Genomic DNA, 22,212 nt, shown 5'->3' with positions numbered 1-22,212 from the left:
AGCTGTTCTCGACTCTGCTCCTGCGGTACTATATCTTGACTAGCTTCTAGAAAAGCCAGTGTTGTAGGGAAGAGCAAGGTGAAGCGGAGTCCATGGAAAAGTCCCAATAGTGGTGGCAGCAGCACTGAAGCTAAATCACACCCTCCTCAGGCCAAAACAATCAGCGTTACACTTTTCTATCCTTCCTCAGTCAGACTGATGGTAAAAACAAAGCAATCGCTAACACATTTGTCATACATAAATCTGCTTCATCTTAAAGAGTAAAGTTCTTTTGAAAAATATACAATATTTATAATGTTACAGCCCCTGATGGATATGTTCCATCATGCATACTGTTTGCTTCTGCAACTTCATTGTGGCACGTGTCTTGCATTTTGTTGTGGGTATTATTATTATTATTATTTTTTTTTTTTTTACAATTTTTAGATATTTGGGTTTGAAATAAATGTTCAAAAGCATTTATCTGTTTCCCTCCACTTCACAATTCTGCAGCAATCTGTGCTGGTCTTTCACATACAATCTCAGTAGAAACACTTTAAAGTTTGTGCTGTGAAAATCTTCAAAATCATCAAGCGGTATGGTTGTATATATACACACACACACACACACACACACATACATATATATATATATATATATATATATATATATATATACTCCATCACTTGTTTCATATTCTCCGTCGCAATGGGCTCTATACTGCTGTCTCCAAAGCCGAGACACAAACTGCGGCTGGCGGTGCCAGCAGTGGAGAGTAATAGAGATGTTTAGAGTCTATTTGTCTTGCTTGCATTCCTCCATGTAGAGCTGCTAAAATAATAAGAGGGAGGGTTACCTCAGGTCGGCTCCAGCTGAGGGGATACGGAACGTGCATTGTTGTCATTGGCTCAATTTGAGTATCCCTCTTAAAGCTGCAGCGTGGAACTGAGGAGGCGGGCACCGCTGTCCGCTTTAAATGATATGACGAGGCAGAAGGGGTGAAATGGTGAAATGATGTGCAAACACTGTGTTTGCGTGGGAATTATCGTCCACAACAAGGTACGAGGGGAAGGTTCAGACGAGAGCTTTTACTGTATATAGTCATTTTGTCTAAGTTAATGGTCAATGAAACTTAGCTTTTTTTTTTTTTTTTAGATGATGTCACCGCATGAGTTTTGTATTCCAATAATAACTAGAGGGGATTGTAATCAGTGTGCTATTGCGTAAGCCTCACAGCAGCAAACAAGGATATTAAGAATGATTAGGAAACTGCACGCGTTCCGACTTTCCCCCCGTTTGTTTACATGTTTGGTGTAAAAATGTTCAACCTGAATCCACTTCTATTTAAAAGGTGCCCGTCTCCCAACGGCTGCAGCCGCTACGTTTTCGATGTCCGTGTGTGAACAACTGAGTGCGGGCCCTGCTTAGTCATGCCAAAACACCCGTCTTACACCTCCTCTGTGTTCCTTCACAGGCAGCCCAAGAAACAGGATGTTAATGCTTGACGGAATGCCTGCAGTCCGAGTCAAAGCCGAGCCCCTGGAATCGGAACAAGGGGTAAGAGAGCAGTTATTTTCCAGACAATTCCTCTTTTTCTTCTCCTCTGCTTTCCTTTTCTTCTCTTCCTCCTCCTGGCAATGGGCTGATAATCACTCCCAGGCCCGAGCGAGTGAGCGTGGGGGCTACGAGGTGTGGTTGGGGAGCATGGTGGCAGGCAGAGGGAAGAGAGACAAACCATGAAAAGAGGAGGAGAGCTACAGCTGGAGCAGGAATGCAAGTGGGGTCTTTTTGGGAGGTGACTGGGGCCAACAGAGTCCATGCAAGCAGGGGGGTGGGGATTGGCGGGGGGGTTAGTGTGCAGATGTACTCACTCGCTCTGGGGAGGAGGGTTTTGCATGGGAAACTCCAAATCTTATCTGGCTTTGTCTGTCCCTGCTGTTTTTTTTTTTTTACATCAGTTTGCTTTTGTCCTCTCTTGCCAGGCCTTCTGACAAACACATGAATAATATCCTTTTCTTACACGCAAATCTGCGCAAACACTACATGTTCTGCGTTTTTTTTTTCAGAAGCTCTAGTTAGATATTTATTTACTGTTGGTCTTGGATGTACTTTACTCAAAGCGATGTATGTTATCTCTGTATCGCTGTTATCACTCAGTACAAATTTGTCCCTCAGAGAGGATTCTTCTCACTACAAGTCTCCGGGGTGCTGACAGCGAGGAAGTTTTGTGAACTTTTTGCGCTTTCTCTGTAATCCCGAAATGTCAAACCTCAGATGTTTAAATAAAATCTATGTGTGGATCGTAAAATGAGTTAATAACACACAGATGATTGCCTGAGATGCAGCTTCATCCTTTTGGTACGTGGCATGACTCCTTTATGCACGATTTACTCCACCTAAATGTTTCCTGTAACTGTTGATCAGAGCTGGGTATCAGCTTGAAAGAATTTGAGCTCATTCATGCAGAGCCACTTCCAATCTTAACACGAGTTACTCACTTCAGGTTACTCCACGGCGGTTCTGCGTGAGTGGGCTCCAGGATCCTAATTAATTGGTCATTTCAAAACATTAACTTTAGTTTTATTAACCCATATTTCCCCCTGGGATCATTAAAGTAAGTCTGAATCTGAATTTGGGATGCCGACTTGTGTGGTTTTGCTCGTTGTCTTTATGGATCCCAAACTTTCTGACTAGATTCAGATATATTTTTGACAGTTTTGTTCCGCCGATAACTCCTGGAGGAAATGCAGCAGAACAAGCCCTGACCATCCTACTACCACTAAACTGTGAAAATGTCGCTGTTCATGAATCAAATACCGTCCTCATTCCCCTGAAAATGTATTTTTGAACAGAAAGAGTTCTATTAGGTACTTTTCTGTCCACAAAGGTTGTCTGATATCTCCCAGGAAACCCTATCCGATTTGGCACAAACTGCAAATGGGCAGCAACGCTGTTTTTAGAAAATGTTGTTTCTTCCTGTCCTACAATGTCTACATTTATGCAAGCGATAGTTAAGGATTTATGAAATCTTAAAAGATTATCCGCTTTTCACAGCTTACCTGCTGTCGATAGCTCTCTTGGCATCTTCATTTAGTTTAGATTAGGTGGTTCTGGAGGCCGGCGCTAACCGCCTGTCCAACAGCAGCCAAGACCAAAGCGGACTTTCCGAACCCTTTAATTGTAGACAGGTTTGCGTTTGGTAGCTGGTAACACAGAGGATAACGATTATTTACACAGGAAATGAAGATAGGAGGCTTGTGGCCCACAAAACAGCAATGACATAGACTTTTGACCCCAACAAATCACAGGGTCCAGCTCAGAAACATGCTGCTAAGCTAACTGAGCAAGGCCACAGTGGCAATATCAGCACACTGTACAACCATTGATCTAATTTTATCCACTTAGGGCCCCTGTTTTTATCTCCTGTAATAATTACGAAGAAATAGTGTTTCAGGATCCGCAGTGGGGGGGGTTCCAGCCCGCTGGGATGGAGAACAAAGAAAGTCTGCTGATGGGTATATTTATGCAGAAATAATGACATTCTATCACAAGTTTTCAGCTGCCGAGGTACATATCTGAATTTGATGTCATTTCTCAGTGTGTACTGCCTTTAGCTCTGCTCTTATGGCTCACAACGCTGTACAGTCTCCACACTCCCGGCGCTGACATACCTAGAAATGAAGTGGTCTTGTTATTGTGAAGCTGTTGCCTGGTTACCGGGTCCGTGTGGCTCTGTGTTGCTGCCACAGCTGTGTTCAGTGTGCGCAGGCCACTTCATATTTGTGCTTGTGATAGATTAGGCAAGATCGATTTACCATCGCTAAATATCAATGGCGTTTTTCAATTCTCATTTATAACCATCGGATTTTTATGGGAAAACGTTGCAACCACTTTGCTGTGTGTAGGATAAATAGCAGCTTCTGATAAGCAATCAGGTTATCGCAAATCCGGAGGGAAATTGTTTGGCTATAGGGGTGCCTTGGAGCTGATAAGAAATTCATCTGCCTCACCACATCTGAGAAGTTTGAAAAAAAAAAAGGGGCGGCAGGTGGTTGCTTTTCTGGGTGTCCTGCTCTCAGCTGTGGCTCAAGGCTTCGAGCGCCTGTGCTTCTGTGCTGCTACCTAATACCTGGGGTTTGAAATCATTCCTCCTGTAGTGATGTCAGTCATAGACAGGATGTGAGCGCTGCAGCCCACACGGCTTTGAAGTGCTCCGAGATCCAATCTTGCCCTAACAGACTGAGCTTCCCCCTTTAGATGGCAGACGCAGACAGTTTAGACTGCTTCAAGAAATGTGGTCTTCATTTGAGTGGCAAGGGGCCAAGCCTTTGCTGGAAATGGTCTGCCTCGTTAGACGATTCGCCTGCAAGGGGCTGGAAAATCTGCCCGGCTAACCAGTATCCCCTAATAAAGACAATGCGTGAGGACAGAGGCAGACGGGCAGGTCGGCCGTATCTTTATATGTGTGTCAGGGCGTGCGCAGGGTTGAGCTTTGTGTGTGTGTGTGTGTGTGTGTGTGTGTGTGTGTTTGCATCTGTCAAAACTAGACTGGAGGTGGCTTCAGTTTTTCCATTTCTGTCGGTTTAGAGTTGTTTGTGAACCAAGCCCCGAAAAAGCACCAGTTTCTGATTTGTGTGTTTTGTGCAACGCGGCATTGCTGTTGTTTACATATCCTACAGGAGGGACAGAGAAGACGTTCTCGGCGACTGGCTGTTGTTCAGTCTTTCATGACGGGAAAATAACACTAAACCTTGAGAGTAAAGAGTAGAACGAAAGGCATAAACAACCAGACTTTGTTCGTCACGGTACGTCCCGATTGGGAAGTAGGACGGCGGCCTTTTCACAGAACCCAGTTGAATTTTAACTTGCACGTTATTTGCTTGATTTCACCTAAACCGAGTTACAGCGGCATTGATTTTTTTTTTTCTTTCTCTTCCTCTGCCTCACTTTATATAAGGCAAAGTCAGCCTTGCCCAATATTTCCATTTATGGTCCTAAATCGGAAAGTTTTTTTTTTTAGTTCATGATTAACAGATACAGCTGACTGTCTTTCACTATTTTGTCTTAGTGAAACAGCCTTAATCCCAATAACAGATAAGGATACATCGCATGCAGTAGGTTAAGAAGATTCACTGCGTAGGGAGGTCACTTTGGGATTTTGGTAGAGTATTACAAAATACCTCAGCCTTTTTGTCCCTTCGGCTTTTATTTCAAAACTTACCAAAGCAGAAAAAAAACCCAGAAAAAAGTTAATACCATATTAGGATCAGTTTCCTATTGTGTAGAGCAGTTCTGCTCTACACATATTTACCACCAGTAACTGCTGTTACTGGTGGTAAATATGTGTAAAAACCTGGAGATGCACTGACCATAAATCTGTAGCCAGCTTCTGGCCTGTAGTGTTTGTAAAGTCTTGAGCTGCTTAGATCAGTTTTACCTTTGTTTTTAAGGGCTATGACATAAGAAGATATAGAAAAAACCTTCAAGGTATTTAGCTAGCTTTCCAGCTGTCATTAATTATTTCTATTACAAGCAGACGCTATGTCACTCTGTGTTTGTGAGCGAGCAGTCGCTGTAAAACATGGTTTTACTGATTAAAAACAAAGACAAATTGATTAAACTGTCTTTAAATGTATTATTAAAGCTATAGTTGGTAATCCTGTTCAGAAACACATTTTGTGGTCCTTCCGTCCTGACAGTAGTAAATACATTATGTATTCATTATACATACATACATACATACATACATTATGTCCCTCTAGTTATCTATTGGTTATCTATTGGTTGTCCCACGTGGCAATCATTCTGACACACTCACGTAACGCCAATGTGCATGCATGTTCCTTGTTAGTTTTAGCTAGCTGGCTGCACCTGAATACTTAAATTATTCGGTTAGCTTAGCGGCTAGCTTCGGTGTTAGCCGTTCATTGTAGCTCTGCTGCTCTCACTGTATACTTTGACAGTCGCAAGAAGCAAACAGCGTTCAAGTTTATGAGAAGAGGAGGATGGCCTCAGTGGAAAGAAATAAGACCAGAGTTTGTTTAGGAGATTTTTTTTTTTCACACGATCCCCCTAAGGAGCAGAAGAACAGATAAAACGGTCGTGCGCATGCACAGTTACTCAAAAAGAGGCTTGGGGAAACTTCTGGAAAAATTGCAGACTCTACCTTTAATCTAGCATCCCTAAAACATCAATTACAACGTGTCTTCCCAAGCGACTTTGTGGGTTCATACCCTTATTCAGAGATTTCCAAAAGGGGGCCAACATTTCCAAACTCATCATGTATACTTTACATGTGCTTTGATGTGACAGACCAACATCTGTGCATAACTGTGAAGTGAAATGAAACGAATTTAAGGTTTTAAGAACGATTTGCAAAGTTAAATGTTTAAAAGGGGGGGGGCATGGATTTGTATTCATCTGCAGAATCAGAATCAGCTTTATTTGCCAGGTATGTGCACACGTTCGAGGGATTTGACTTAGGATTGTTCAACGCTCACAACGTGCTTACTTATACAATAATACAATACCGTAATAATAATTTTGATGAAATTACAGCTGTAAGTCAGTTTGGGTTCGTCTATGCCAATGTTGCACATACAGCATAAAAGCTAAAGGTTAGTGTGTATGGATGGTGAGCATCGGTCTTCAAGTCTTTCCTCATATCTCTGAACTGTTCCTGGTTTATTCTAAGACACAAATATGCCTTTATCCAAATCATTCAATTGTAGCTTTAACTGTATGTTCAGGGTCATTTGGGTCTATCAACTACCAGTTTCCCAATCCTTGCATAAAGAAAACCATCAGCACAGCGTGATACTCCCACCATTACGTTTCACTGTGGGAACGGTGATTTCCACAGCTTTACCTTAACATGCAGAAAGGAAATACCTTCACCCTTCCTGTTATCAGCTAAAAATCTCTCTCTCTCTGTTGCTGTCTCTCACAGCCTGATTGAATTACAAACCTGTTGACGTGATAGTCTCCTTTGCATGTTCTCTTGAATTTCCTTTTCTGAAAAAAAAAAAAAAAACAGTTAGAAGATACGGGTCACTGTGCCATGTGATATTTATAGCCCAGGGAAACAGGGAGTAACTGACTAATGATTAAAAAAATTACATGGAAAGAAAACGTTGGCATAATTTTTTTTAAATCCTTTAGTTGTATTTATCTTATGTAGTGTTTGGGGCACGGGTGACATTGCTAAAAACAAGAATTTATGAAAGTATACGTTTTGTTAATCACAAGCGGTGTTTTTGAAATTTTTGACTGTGAGATTAATCCGCTGCAACAAAAGATAAATTTGTTGTAATGCCTTTTTTATAACTGGAAGAAGTAAACTCTAACTACATCTGTCTGGTGCAATTTTTGCGAGTGTTGTGAAATCTGCCGTAATACAGCTTGATAGATGAAATATTACAATTAGTTGTTATATCAGTCTAGCCACACACGGTACATAAGATTCACTCTATATTAATTACAGTTTTTCTGAGGAAAGTATGAAGAAAATGCATTTGTGGCGTTTATTTACAGCTGGATTAAAGGGGACTTACAGTAAGTGGGGTCACAATATGCCTGGATCTGTAAAGCTACCCAACTGCCTCTCATGGTATTCCTGTGTGACTGAACCAATAACACCAAACTCTGTTTTTTTATAGGTGGAACAAAAACACAGATTACTCATTTATGAAGTGCTTGGCTTTCAAAGAAATCTTTGAAATTGTAACATAAAAGCTCTCACTATTGCATTAATTTGACATCCTTAGCACCTTCAATTTATTTTATCCCATTGAAACTTTAGGTCTTGTCTGCATTTGATTTAATTCTTAGGGCTGCCTTGTTAAAGGGAGTTTGTTCTCCCAGTCAAATCTTCATTGTTGATTTTCTAAGAGTGTCTCTCTGAAAGGAAGAGTCTGCTCCTCCTAGTATGACTTAATAACTATTGTCTATAAATGGTCAACTCCTTAGGGGAAGCCTCTGACTGACCTGTTTTGCAAGGAAAGAACATGCTTCACAGGAGAAGAGGGGTCTGGATTTGGCATCGTTTAATTTTAAAATAATCTATGCTGTGTTTATTGTAGTTTAGCTTAGCACAAAGTCAAGTAAATATGGGGCTGTAAGCTTCCTTTTGGGAAGTGCTGTGTGGGTGGTAAATATGAACCAGACCGTCATGTACTGTGAATCCTGACCTGACAGCAGTGATCCTGAGCTGAACCCTGCAAAGGTCCTGAGGCAGATCAGAGGGCAGATTTCATAGGGCACCATTTGTTCTACAACTGGGGACGAGTTATGCAGCGAGGAGCGTCAGCAGTTTCCTCACCATGAATGATTGTTCAAATTTACAAATCTGGACACTGGCGATCACACCTCTTTAACTTTTTTTTTTATTTTGTCTCATTACAATTACAAACCTTGTTATATTTAATTGGGATTTTCTGTGATAGACCAACAGAAACTACTACATAGAAAGTAGTGTATTCCATAGAAGAGGAAGCAAATGGTACCCGATTTTCATACTTTCTTTACAAATAATACATTTATAAGGGTGGTATTAACTTGTGTTCAGCACACTTTACTCCTGATACCCTTAAACAGAATAATGTGCAACCAACTGTCTGTCACCTGAATGATACATTTTGGTTCTTCTCTCTTTAATTTCATCAAGAAACGCACGTGTGAGGCTGCAGTTCTGCGAAGGCCTCAGCTGTGGAGAGATTTAGAGCAGAGGTCGTAAAACAAGGCGCTCTTCTGTAAATCATCTGAAATGGAAAGAGTGTGCCACGGCTGCAAATCTACCAAAACACGGGCGTCAACTTAAAATGAGAGGCGGAACAAGGATAGCATTAATCAGAGAAGGGATCAAGAGGACATTGGTATATCTGGAGGAGCTGCGTAAACCTACGGCTCAGGTGGGAGAATCCGTCGACACAGTCAGTGGTGCCTTCCACAAATCTGGCCTTTGGGAAAGTGTGTCAAGACGACCGCCTGTTTACAATTTGCCACAGGTCATGAAGGAAGGAACATGTGGAAGGTGCTTTGCTCAAATGACAAAAAAATAACAATTTGCCGTACATGTAAAAAATAAAAACAACCTCTGTGTTAGAACTCTTTACATTATTGTAAACAACACATCCTCACAATGAAACATGGTGGTAGGAGCATCATGCTGTGGAGATTGTTTACTCAGTAAGGACAGGACAGCCAGTCAGATCGATGTGGGGAAATGAAAGGAGTTCAGTAAATTGCAACCGTGGGTTATAAGCTGTTAGAGGGTGCAAACGACTTGAGACTGTGGTGAAGGTTCAGGTTCCAGCAGGAGAATGACCCTAAACATAAAGCCAGAACAGCAATATCTAAAATAAAGCATAGTCATGTGTTAGAATGGGCCAGTCAAAGGCCTAAATCCAAAAGGGAATCTGCGCTAAGACAGAGGTGCATCCTTTTTTTTTGCTCCGTATGATCATGCTTGATATATAAAATAAAATCCTAATAAAATTTAAGTTTCTGGTTGTAGTGTGATAAAATTCAGAAAAATGAAGATGTGTGTACGGAGAAAGAAATGTGAGAATAACGAACAGGCTTAAAAATACTCTGTGCAAAGATGTCTCTTGCTGTAGTCGATTTTGGACTTTATTTTTGCTTCAGGAGCTTGACTTTGTGATACGCTTTCTGTTCAGTGCTCTGCACAAACGCATCGAGCAAAGAGAAAAAAAGAGTTAGAAGAAACCACTGTATTTCCTAACCAAAGCTGGGACATCAAGGTGGAGCTAAAGTCTGGACGTTTACAGGAACGGATAGCAGAGTGGGCAGTTGCTCTCAGATTTAAACCTTTCCCTGAAACTCGCAGACAGATGGGACGGTCATGTCCCAGTCTGCTTGGCATTAAGTAAAAGATGCGGCGAGGGTTCCTTCGAGCCACCAGCGTCGGCCTTTGGAGGCCCTTCCCCTGAGAGAGACGGAGGGAGACGGTCAGGAAATTGAGCCCATATGATGTTTTTCCACAGTCGAAAAGGGAGATTTAGGAGAGATACGTGGGTAGCCAAGAGAGCTGCGTTTGAGTGGGAGTCATGGAAAACAGGAGGAAGAGAGCGCGGCCCACGCCAAGAGAAAAGAAAGACAAGAGGAGGCGAGCATGAGCGACACTATCTTCACTCCAGAATTTTATGTTCCTAGAGTTAACGCTGCGCCTTTTCTATGTAAATGCCACTGCGTATGCCTTTTCTGACAGTGCTATCGTGCTGACTAACTATTTCCGGAGAGGAATATCAACAGAAACAATTATCTTTGACCCTAATTCGTTAATGCGCACCTTTTTTGGCCTCGCTGATGGTTGAAGATTAGGTTTCAGCTGCTTTTTATGCCGGCGTTTTCCCTTGTTTGTTTTTTTTTTTTCCCTCCTACGTGTCGCAGGTTAATGCATTTTTACGGCTTCGAAATAACACAACTCTTAACGTCCTTTTTGTTTTTGCTCCCACAGTCACCTAAAGTTCGACCTTACTCTGCGATGGATGGCATCCCCTTCATCCTCACCAGAGTAAAATCGGAACCCCCCGAAGACCTGCTCGCCCACGACCTGCACTTCCACACGCAGACAGAACCTGTGGACCTGTCGATCAACAAGCCCCGCCCCTCGCCCTTGTCCAACACCACCGCCACTAGCACGACCTCCTCCTCCTCGTCGCCCCCCCACAGATCCGCCTTCTCCCCGTCCTCGTTGTCGTCATCCTCCTCCTCCTCCTCGTCTTCGCCGTCGGTCATCACCTCGGCCTCCTCGGTGCTCACGCCAGGCCCCCTGGTCGCCCCCGGTAGCGGGGTGAGAGGTCAGCCGTATTTGCACATCTTGCAGTCTGTGCCGCCGCCCCCGTCCAGCCCTCTGAGCCTGCAGGGAGCCGGGAAGTTGGCCGGCCATGTTCACCGCATCCCGGTTGTGGTACAGTCACTGCCCCTCATGTACACCACTGCAGTGCGATCGCCCTCCAGCCTCAACAACGCTATCATGCTACCTCTGCTGGAAGAGGCCAAAAGCCAGGGCAAAGGTGAGAACATGGTTTTAGGATTTACTGCATATTTATGAGGGTGGCTTTGTTCTTTTTGGAATTTAAAGAATAATTAATTTCACTGTGGTTCTCCTTTTTGTTATTGAATATAAAAAAAAGAGAGACAACTTCCGATTTTGTACTGCTATAATATCACATATACAGTACTGTAGTTCTAAACATGTAGAACTGAGTCAATACAACTTGAGTCTTGATCAGTTTCTTCAGACATTTTCAAGGGCTTTGAAAGTTCAATGTTCAACTTTGGCTGCTTTCCCCCCACATAGTTTGAAGCCATGTTGGTACAGACAACTTAGATATTTCACATCAAAGTCTAACTAACGGCACTGACATAAATAAAAGAAGAGATGGCGACTCAAGGATTTCGCCATGCTTGACATGAGGTGCTTTTTCATCCTTGCTCCATATTCACCCAGACCTTCCTGTATGTAGTGTTTCATGCTGAAAGGTTCAACGTATTATTAGTCCCGTCTGAACAAGGAACACCGTCCCAGATAAAATCCGAGTGGAGGTTTGCAAATCCCCACGTATTGACGTTTGTGATGGTAGGTCAGAAAAATGCTCTTTTCTGGCATTGAAGTAAATCGCTATCAAATAGACATTTCAAGTATATCATGAGTTATTGAAAGGCACCTATGTTGGGTATGATTATTCAAATAGAGAAAACATTATGTACACATAGAGTATATCAAATTACTGTGGGTCAGAAACCATATAGTGGATGGATACATTGGATATCCACCCTAAGGTGTGAACAACGGTCTGTAGTGAGTTTACCTACAGATCCATTGTTGTGAAGTGTGCTATGCTTTTAGATATGGCCCTTGGATGCAAAGATGTTTCACTGTCTTGAGTAAAGATAAGGTTTACAGATTGAGCAGCTTTTATAGCTTAAATAGTCTTTCAATGCTGGTTTCTTTTCCTCCACTGAAGCGCAGATATCTTGGATAGTGTGAGCATTTGACTTCTGTGGCACAGCCTTGACTGTTGTTGGTTTTTCTCGTTGGGTGTGGTTTTACTGCCAGCCGCTGGAAGAAAGCCTACTGGAGGTGTTTCAGTCCAAGTCCGCGCCGTACACAGGGCAGCTTCTGGTTGCAAAAGAAGTCCCTCCTCGTCACTCCCTGCAGAAAACGGATAGACGCATTTAGAATTGCACTCACGCCCATGTACAGTATGTTCTGTACATACAAGCAAAACAACAAAGATATGTAATTAGAGCATGTGCTCAGACAGACACTTGGCCGCTTGGGTGGGGTGGTCCTTAGAGATGAGCGTTTTAAAAGCTGTCTATCTGCTTCCATGGAGTGGAGAGGAAAAAAAGGGGGGGAAGTATTGGAAAAACAAAACTTGCACAAAAGGGTGTGGATGTTGATGGATATTGAAGATGGGTGGCACTTAAACAAACACGTGCGCGCACACATGCGCAGCTCAGCATTGGCTTTAATGGGACCGTACGCAGAGGAAAGAGGGAGAATTAGTGTTGTTAGTTGGGTGTGGTGGATGTAGTAGGCCAACAACACAAGCAGACTGTTGAGCTATTGTGTCACATAAGACTTAATGTAGAAAAAGTTCACAGTTAAAATCCCAGCAGCATATTGGATATGGTGATGAACTGGCAACCTGCCCAGGATGTACCCCGCGTCTCGCCCAATGACTTCTGGAGATTGGCACCAGCTCTGATGCGACTCTGCAGGGACAAGCTGATATAGACAATGGATCGATTGAACGGACAGATATTGGATGATACTTTTGGATGAATTAGAGATTTTGTCCATCTTTCTATATCAAAAGCATAACATCGGTTAGCTGAGTAAAGTGCCAACAACAAGAAAATTGGAATAGCTGATAATGTTTTCAAAACAACTAAGTGTTTGAAATCCAGGCAACTCTTTCAATGTGGTTAGAGGTGTTCATCAGGGATGTGTCTTGGGTCCACTTCTCTTCTTTATGTTTAGAAAATATTTGAACTTAGTACTATCAAATGGGTATTTTGTTTTTTGTACCACTGATGTATTATGTAGATTCCACACTTTATGAGGGTAAAAGATAAGATAAGATAGTCTTTATTGATCTCACAATGGAGAAATTCACTCGTCACATCGGCTCATACAAGAAGGTGCAGAGTAGGGAAGGTGCATTCAGTTATATACAGTGAATCTTCATATATACAATGGGTCAAAAAGAATACCAAAAAATACAAAAAGGGAAATAGGAATGGGCATATGATGTCTCATTTACATTCTTAGTGGTCTATATATATATATATATAAACATATCTATACACTTAAATATATACATATATCTATGCGCCTACATACATACGTACCTACGCGTATATATGTGCATATACATTGTATACATTTGTACATACATACATACATACATGTGTACTGACTTATGTTCAGGTGTTGATAGCAGCAGAAGTCACTACATCAGGATTATTGCACGGGTTGTAGGACAGTGTATTAATTAGATTATTGCACATTAGTTATTGCACATTACTTATTACACCGGTCAGATTTTACAATGCTGCAGTTACAGTGCAGCATTGTAAAATCTGATAGCAGCAGGAATGAATGACCTGCGGTAACGCTCCTTTTTACAGACAGGATGTCTAAGTCTGTCACTAAAGGAGCTGCTCAGCTCCTCTACAGTCTGGTGCAGGGGGTGGAAGGTGTTGTCCATGATGGATGTGAACTTGGACAACACCCTCCTCTCAGCTACTTCCTCCACAGAGTCCAGAGAGCAGCCCAGGACAGAAGTGGCCTGCTGTCCACCTTAATGTACCACCTTAAACATTGTTTTAATATCTGTGAAATACCCTGAAAAATCTCTTTGATTTTTTGTTTTGTTTTTTGTATTGTTCAGTGAAATTTGAAAGCTAACTACAAATTAGTTTTGAATGCAAAAAAGGAAAGACATCTATCTCTGAGGATTAATTTTGTCACTATACTTCATAGTTCTCAGACTGAGTTAGTATTACAGTGCAAATATTTAGGTAACTCAACATTTTTTTAATCTTCATATGAAGCAGTTGGTACAAATACCAAAGCTAAAGCCGGTTTCTTCTAACTGATTAAGTCTAAGGCCGTAATCACAAAGAATCCTAAGGCTAAAAGTTGCTCTTAGTGACATCATTTTAGGCTTGTATACCCGCTGAGATTTTTGCCAGACGCAAAAGACGAGGAATGTAGGAAAATCATGGAGAAATCTTTGATGGTGGATCTAAATATATGGTCTCACGTCGCACTGTGAGACAGGTTCAAGGAGGCCTGTTACGACAGAAGATAACCTGAATTATCCGACAGTATCAGATATATAATGGGAGTATCTCAGTGTAGTAGCCGCTATGTCATTTAAAAAAAAAAATGGAAATAGTCACAGAAATATATATACAAAAATACACACTCTAGACAAGATAAAGTATGAAAATATACACGCTATGCAGAGGGAAGACGTAAAAGAAGTGAGAAAGTATGTGCTGTAGGATGTCAGTATCATAGCCTAAATGGTCATTGAGGAATTCTCTTGTGTGATGCCTTCTCCTCCCTGGCTTTTGATTGCTGCACGTAGCGCGTAAAAGCAGAGAAAAAGACGCATTGATATGATCGGCAATGCGCTTCTAAGACCAAATTGATTCCGCGATCAATTTACCTTTCAACACTCCTCTGTTCTCCTAAGAAGCAAAATGACCAGTATTGCGATTAAACATAACAATATCAAAATAATCATCACATTGCTTACATACTCCTGATCCAGTTTATCACGGAGTGTCGAGATATGGAACAAATGTAAAATCTTGACATAAGTTGTACCTAAGTGTTAGTGGGTCTGTGGGTGTGAGAGTCACACTAATGGCATGCAGATTTATAAAACCACTCTCTGCATGCTACCCTTCATTTTTGACATTTTATACCGCACTAAGACTATTCATTAGCATAACTAGTTCTTGATAACAGTATCAAGGTTCTTATATGGATTTATAGAGAAAAGCATTCCAGTATTCTGACACAAACTTGTGACATACAATCCAAAATCGGCTACATATGAATCACCTACTGCAGCGTGTATGAGAGGATTCAAAGAACTGTTAACATCAACGCTAACATGTCGGTCTTGACACAGAACATGGCTTTTAATAGTCATATTAGATGTTTTTAATGTGCGTTTTATGTATTGATTCTATTCTAGTGCTTTTTTTTTGATTCGCTGTCAACTTGGTCCGGTCAATCCTAATATAATATTCTAAATCTCAGTTGTTTTTTTCCTGATTAAATAACGGTTAGATAAAACAAATCTCCCTTAGAAGAACTTTAATGACTGCATTGTTCTCCTGAAGTTTTCAACACGGACCTATAGACGCATGCTCACATCCAAGCTCCTGTGCAGACACACACACGCACACACACGCACACGCAGGTTGGCCACCCGCTTTCAGTGAGGGTGGGCACCCTTTTCTTTCACTGCCGTCTCCGGCAGGAGGTTTCCATGGAAACAGGGCTTGACTGGAAACAACAGGAGCGAAAGAAAGAAATCCGTTGCTCTGCCCACCTCTTCACCACTCCTCCTTTGTGTCAGTCGTTCATAATGCCCCCCCACCCCCCCTCCTTTCCAGTGATGCATTTTGAACTAATTACATGTTTTTGACGGGGCCGCTGACCACTCTGCATGTCTTCATATGTGGCAACAGCACAAAACCTTTAAAAGCAAAAGTCCAGCCGAGTTGAGGATTATTTCTGTGGCACCCCCACACCCGACACCCCCATCCCTCTACACCCCTTGAGTAATAACACCATGTCTGCTCTCAACTCAAGACCATTATTATGGACCATTATGGCCACAGTCTCAGCTGAGAGGGCAGAGGAGGTGAAGTCCTGATAGCTTATAAAAGCTCCGAGCTCGCAGTAGCTGGAGATGCTGCAGACATTAGTGAGCAGCACTGTATATCTCCATATATGCTCTGTCTGCTGGGTGCTTTATCTCCAGACATAAAATCTTTGCCATGTTGATTTTTTTTCTCAGCCTAATTGTGAAATTGCTCCATTGCTGCAGATTTTAGCACCTTTTCTCTGTCAAGTACTCTCCAGCAGGTCTGTATTTATGTTTTTTTTTTTCTTCTTTTCTTGACAATGATTATTGGAGTACTCCAGGATGTTCCCTGCTTGTGTGCATGGAGACAGAAGGGACAGTATCTGTGTGAGCTTTGGCAAAGATCCCAAATTTCTGCCCAAGGGACAAATTGCCACAATGGTGTAATTTTCTTGTATAACTCCACTAGTGTGATCATCTTACTTAGATTTTAGAGCTTGCGGACTTGGCTGGTTATATGGATGTGCGTTTTTTTCTTGGTCAGCTGTAGGATGCCTTGAAGTGTTCATACTCCTGAACTTTTTCACATTTTGTCACATCACACAACCACAAACTTGGCTGGTTTGGCTTTGATGTGACAGACCAACATCTGTGCATAACTGTGAAGTGAAATGAAAGGAATTCAAGGTTTTAAGAACGATTTGCAAAGTGAAATGTTTAAAGGGGGGCATGGATTTGTATTCATCTACAGAATCAGAATCAGCTTTATTTGCCAGGTATGTCCACACGTTCAAGGGATTTGATTTAGGATTGTTCAGCGTTCACGACGTGCTTACTAATACAATAATACAATAACGCAACAATAATTTTGATGAAATTATAGCTGCAAGTCTTTTTGGGTTTGTCTATGCCAATGTTGCACATACAGCATAGCAACTAAAGGTTAGTGTGACTGCATGGTGAGCATCGGTCTTCAAGTCTTTAATTCAAGTCCTTAATTCTCTGAACTGTTCCTGGTTTATTCTAAGACATCATTCAATTGTAGCTTTAACTGTATGTTCAGGGTCATTAGGGTCTATTACTAGTTTTCTTGCCCAGTATTTATTTCTGTCTATCTTCCCATCAACTACCAGTTTCCCAATCCTTGCATAAAGAAAACCATCAGCACAGCGCGATACTCTCACCATTACGTTTTCACTGTGGGAACGGTGTTTTCCACAGCTTTACCTTAACATGAAGAAAGGAAATACCTTCACCCTTCCTGTTATCAGCTAAAAATCTCTCTCTCTATCTCTGTTGCTGTCTCTCACAGCCTGATTGAATTAGAGACGTGTTGACGTGATAGTTTCCCTCTCACCTCTGGCTTAATTTTGAAAACCTTACTGACCCTCTTCACCAGCTGGTCAGCAGGGCCTGTCAAGGCGAAAATCATCTAATTTCAATCATCAGCTAATTTCTCGCCGCATCACCATACCCAGGCGGTGAAATAATTTGCTATTGTGAAAACGTAGTGCGCCCAAGTTGCTGCTCTTTGGAGCAGTTCATTAATAATGACTTTCGGAGAATTCGTTTAGCCCCTTTCCCATCCTCATTACTGTAAGTGGACGGTAGAATAAACTTGGGTCCTCGTCTAGCACTTTTTGCCACGGTCCCATTGGTATTAGATTTTGTAATTATTACTCTGACAGAGGATAAAAGCTAGTTTAGGCAATGAGATATTTACTTGACTTTTGAAGATCTGTCTTCTTTGACTTGCATGTTCTCTTGACTTTCCTTTTCCGAAAAATGTTTAGAAGATACTGATTTTCACCTCCTCGCAAACAACTATGCGATGATATCAGCGGAAAGGCTAAGATGTTACGTTTCGGATAAGTTGATAAGTTTTATAGATCAAAAGATACACATGAAAAATTTACAACATACATGTATACAAAGGTTAAATGCAAATGGTCCATTTTGGTTGAAGTTTTTAGTCTTGGTAGGTTTTAATTGTGCCACACCTTTTCTGTTTTCAAGCAGGACATCAGTCCATGTTCAAAGCTGAGGATATTGTTTCACCACCTGACTTCGCTTATTAATAACCTTATGCCCAACCTGTCTGCTGTGTTTTCTGGTCAACATGACTGGCTGTTTACCAATGTTTTCTAACAAACCGCAGAGTCCTTCACAAAACAGCTGCATCTTACAGAGATTACGTCACAAACAGACAAACTTCGTTAAGTAATAAGGCAACTTCTGAAGGCAACTGGTTGCATTTGACTTCCTTTAGGGGTAACAAAGTAAACGATTCTAAATACAAATGCACACCACACTTTTCAGAGTTTTCGCAATATTTTGCAAAGAAATGTTGGAAACCGTACTTTTCCATCCATTTCACAGCAATAAAGTGCTTTGTTTGTCTCTACTGTAACATAAAACCCTAATAAAAGATATATTGAAGTTTAAGGTTATAATATGACAAAAAAGAAAACAAAAAGGAATTGGTCCGAATACTATTGCAAGGCACAGTATGTTTGAGGAAAACAGGAACTCAGTGAAGTGACAGTCATGTCGTCAAATGCACTTTTTGAGTTGGATGTGATGCATCTTTGCACAACCACACACAACAACAAATGCATTTAATGTTTCCACAACTGCAGCCACAGCCAAACAGTGCTCCACCCAGCTTCTTATCTCTCAGGCTGTAGATTATATGGGCAAGTGTGTGCGTTTGTGTGTGTGTGTGTATGTGTGTGTCCATTTTCATGCGCTCCCTTTACTCTGTGAGTGTGCAGCCAGTGGGTTTAGTGTCATGGTTGGCTGCTCTGTCCGCAAGCTTGGCATTGGAAAATACCAGGGCTGAGGACACAGTGCTGCACAAAAGGAATATATAGCCTGTAAGAGACACATTTTGACGGCAATATAAATGACAGGAGCTGCTTAAACTGAATTATTTCATTACACTTAGTGAGGCTTTTCAGCAGAGACAACGTGATACGCCTTATAAGTTTACAGCTCCAGTGTCATGTGTCTGACTCCCGTGTCTTTGTCCCCGTCCCTGCAGCACACACGGACCCCAACGGCCTGTCACCGAGGCAGATCAAAAGTGACAGCGACGACGATGACCTGCCGAACGTTACCCTGGACAGTGTTAACGAGACCGGCTCCACGGCGCTGTCTATAGCCCGAGCTGTGCAAGAGTGAGTATCGTTGTCTAGTTTGAAAGGTGCAAAGCTCTGCAAAAGAAACAAACAAACAAATAATAAAAAATAAATAAATTAAAGGTGAAGTCAGGTTACCATGTTGTGTGTTTTTTTAAAGAAAAGTGTGGGTAAAAGAGCAAAGAGCCATAGAGGAGATTGGGCCAAGGTAGTGGTGTCCTCCCAATGAACCTGCCCAGACATGCCTGTTGTTATAGCCCTTCTTCCAACAGCCTCAGCAAAACAGGCAACCAAAAGTGATTAAAAACGTTTTATTTAAAACATTTTAATATCTTATAGAAGGCTTACAGATCGGTGCTTTTTTTTAATCATCCTGGAAATATATTGGTTGAAATGTGATTTTTCTTTGCACCTTACAAATGAGCACAGTTTCAGCTCATTTTTGACATAGAATGAACACAAGCGAGACGTCTCCACCGTTTTTATTTTCCTTCTTGACTTCTGCTTCAAAATGCATTTTTAATTCCTGCCTTCAGGGTGAACTTTTACTCTCGCACTGTTGCTTGTCCATCCTCCCGACACTTTTTCACTATTCCAATAACGACAATGACTTCCAAGGTTGCGTAGAGAGCCTGTTGCATCACGGTTTCACCTTTTTCGATGCCCGTGTGATTTCTTCACATCACATTCCTAGAGTGCATGGCATCATCAAGTGTAGGAGAAATACCTCAGAGAACAAAGTGGTGCATTTCACCAGCCTTGACAGTGCAAAAGAGGGCACACCCCATTCAAATTCTAGGGTTTTAAATTTTTTCTTATCTAGAGTTTCAGGGAGGGGGGGGGTCCTCAATTTTTCACCAACCTTTCCATTGCGTCTTCATCTTTGTTCAATAATTTATGAGTTTCCACAATCTGTGGCAACGGATTTTGTGTAATTGAACTAAGATTTAGTTAAGTGTAGAACCTGGTACATAAAATCTACAACAGGACTAACAAGCAGAGCTGCACTGCTTAAAGATTTGTGGCCCTTTATTTGGTTCCTGTTTCTATTTAAGAACTACATGTTTTTATTTATTTATTATTATTTAACGCAGAAAAAGCTAAATAGATTTTGAAACATTTCTTTCCTTCAAAAATGCTCTGGACAACCCACACAACAATACAGATTAACGTACAACAAGAATAAATAACAGTATTTGATTTTGTTAGGTCTTCAATCTGTCGACAATAGCTTATTTTGATAATTAACGTTCTCTCACATTGTGTGTGAGAGTAGTTAATGTAAAACAGTGTTTTACTGTATTCAAATGAAGTTGAGTATTAAAGGTTTTCATTTTAAACTTTTTTTTTTGCGCGTTCTGTTTTAGCTATTAGCATATTAGCATATCTCTGTTGTACGTTCCTATGAAATACACCCTCCTTTTAAAATTTGCTTTAGCGCTGCATATGACTGGCCTAGCCATCCAGATTGATTTATGCATGTGTATTCAATACACAATCAGACTTTCCGGTCTGAAAATGACCGCACCAATCACAGCGCGGGAGGCGGGAGTTTGCGATTCATCACTCTCAGCAGCACTTTTTTTGTAACCATAACAGTTAAGACGGTGGCCACAACAGAGCGGTATTTTAATGATGCCCTTTATTATCTCCTGAATGAGCTGGATATATCTTTAATACCTCAACAACTGGCTGCTCTAAGGGCAAAACAGAGCGTGCTGCTTGGAGTTTGCGTCATATGCGTAGCTCTCTGCGTAGTTCTCTAACCTGTTTCCGCTGACCTTGATAGTCCTACCTTCGAAATCAGGCTCTACCGGTGGCTTTCCAGACTGATATGCTGTGCTTATGTCTTAAATCCGTCTGGCTGACTGGGCTAACATTTGACATCCTATTTAAACCCATTATAAAAACTGAAAAGCACTAACTTTGACTCTTCTTCACTCTGTAATAGTGTCCACACTCAATAGGGTTGTATTATCTGATCAGTCAATTCAGATCTGCATTGTCTGATCGGAATAGATCTGTGTCCATATTCACAAAGAGTCCTAAGACTAAAAGCAGCTCTTAGTGACGTCATGTTAGGAACAATCTTAGAATTTCCTGAATTCTAAGATTTTTCTTAGAATTTCACGTCGGTAAGATAAAAGTTATTCACAAAGCACCTTAGGCCTTAAGAGATATAATAAAGCGACCAATCTGTATAATCTGTATAATTTGACCCAATCTGTATAATATGATTAAACTTGACTTTGTAAAGTGCGTTGAGATGACATGTTTCATGAATTGGCGCTATATAAATAAAATTTAATTGAATTGAATTGAAAAATTTTAGGAGTAGTGAGGAGGACTTTTAGTGAACCTAAGAGTGTCTTAAGCAGGGAAGATGGTGGAAACAGAGAGAGCTGATTGGCTCATCCACCACCTAAACAGTGGAGGAAATGAGCATATAAACTTCTGTCACAGTCATAAAATTATTATATGTAGATAAGATAAACTTTATCATCCCCATAAAGAGAATTTAATTAGTTCCACTGGCCCAGCAGGTTAAAGGTGCGGCTCTAGTAATGTAATTCAAAGGATAAATAGGAAAAATATTGAATAATCATCATGAATAAAAATCAGAGAAATGTAAAAAGAATATAGCACTGAGGAATTCTTCTTTTATTTACAGAACATTTTCTCAATAATAAACATTTTAGAAGAAATGGAAAAAAGTCACAGAAACAAATATACATAAACACACACTCTAGATAAAACAAAAGAGGGGATAAAGTATTTTCTGTATTGTAAATGATGACGTTAGTAGCCTAAATGGTCATCTAGAAATTCACTTGTGCGATGCCATGTCCTCTCTGGCTTTTGTTGATGATAATTGACTCATTTACGAATAAAATCTTTATGGAAAGTAAACTTAACAAGCAAATCAAAATGATGAGGACATAAATAAGGTGCGTTCAAACATTCTGATGTGGTGACAATTATGGCATAGATTTCTTAATCCCATCTGATTGGTTAATTTGTTTCTCCTTTGTGTGTGTGTGTGTGTGTGTGTGTGTGTGTGCGTGTGTCCCCCCCCCCCTTGTACTAGCAACCAATCACAGCTCTTAAAAGACAGCCTCGCCTAGCAGTGGGGTCAACCACAGCTCCTCACTAAGATAAAAAAAAAATAATTCTGTCATCTCCTTATTCAGTGTCGCTCTCAGCAGATATCTGAATCACTCCCAAAC

The 22,212-nt window shown here is 41.1% G+C and overlaps 1 protein-coding gene across 3 annotated transcripts in view; it reads left to right on the top strand.

Moving 5' to 3' along the window:
• Positions 1–22,212, top strand: part of klf12b (Kruppel-like factor 12b) — a 60,692-nt gene that overhangs the window by 24,143 nt on the left and 14,337 nt on the right. For 2 of the 3 annotated variants that reach the window (XM_021317376.2, XM_012864310.3), the window contains exons 2-4: positions 1,454–1,536; positions 10,457–11,015; positions 18,889–19,024. In XM_021317376.2, the coding sequence (XP_021173051.2) occupies positions 1,471–1,536; positions 10,457–11,015; positions 18,889–19,024 (761 nt within the window). In that variant the 5' untranslated portion in view covers positions 1,454–1,470. The remainder of the gene's footprint in view (positions 1–1,453; positions 1,537–10,456; positions 11,016–18,888; positions 19,025–22,212) is intronic. The other variant, XM_036139070.1, reaches the window with a different exon arrangement.

The sequence above is a fragment of the Fundulus heteroclitus genome, chromosome 7 (genome assembly GCF_011125445.2).
Source record: "Fundulus heteroclitus isolate FHET01 chromosome 7, MU-UCD_Fhet_4.1, whole genome shotgun sequence".
Taxonomy (NCBI): Eukaryota; Metazoa; Chordata; class Actinopteri; order Cyprinodontiformes; family Fundulidae; genus Fundulus; species Fundulus heteroclitus.
This window is presented reverse-complemented; position numbering and strand designations above follow the sequence as displayed.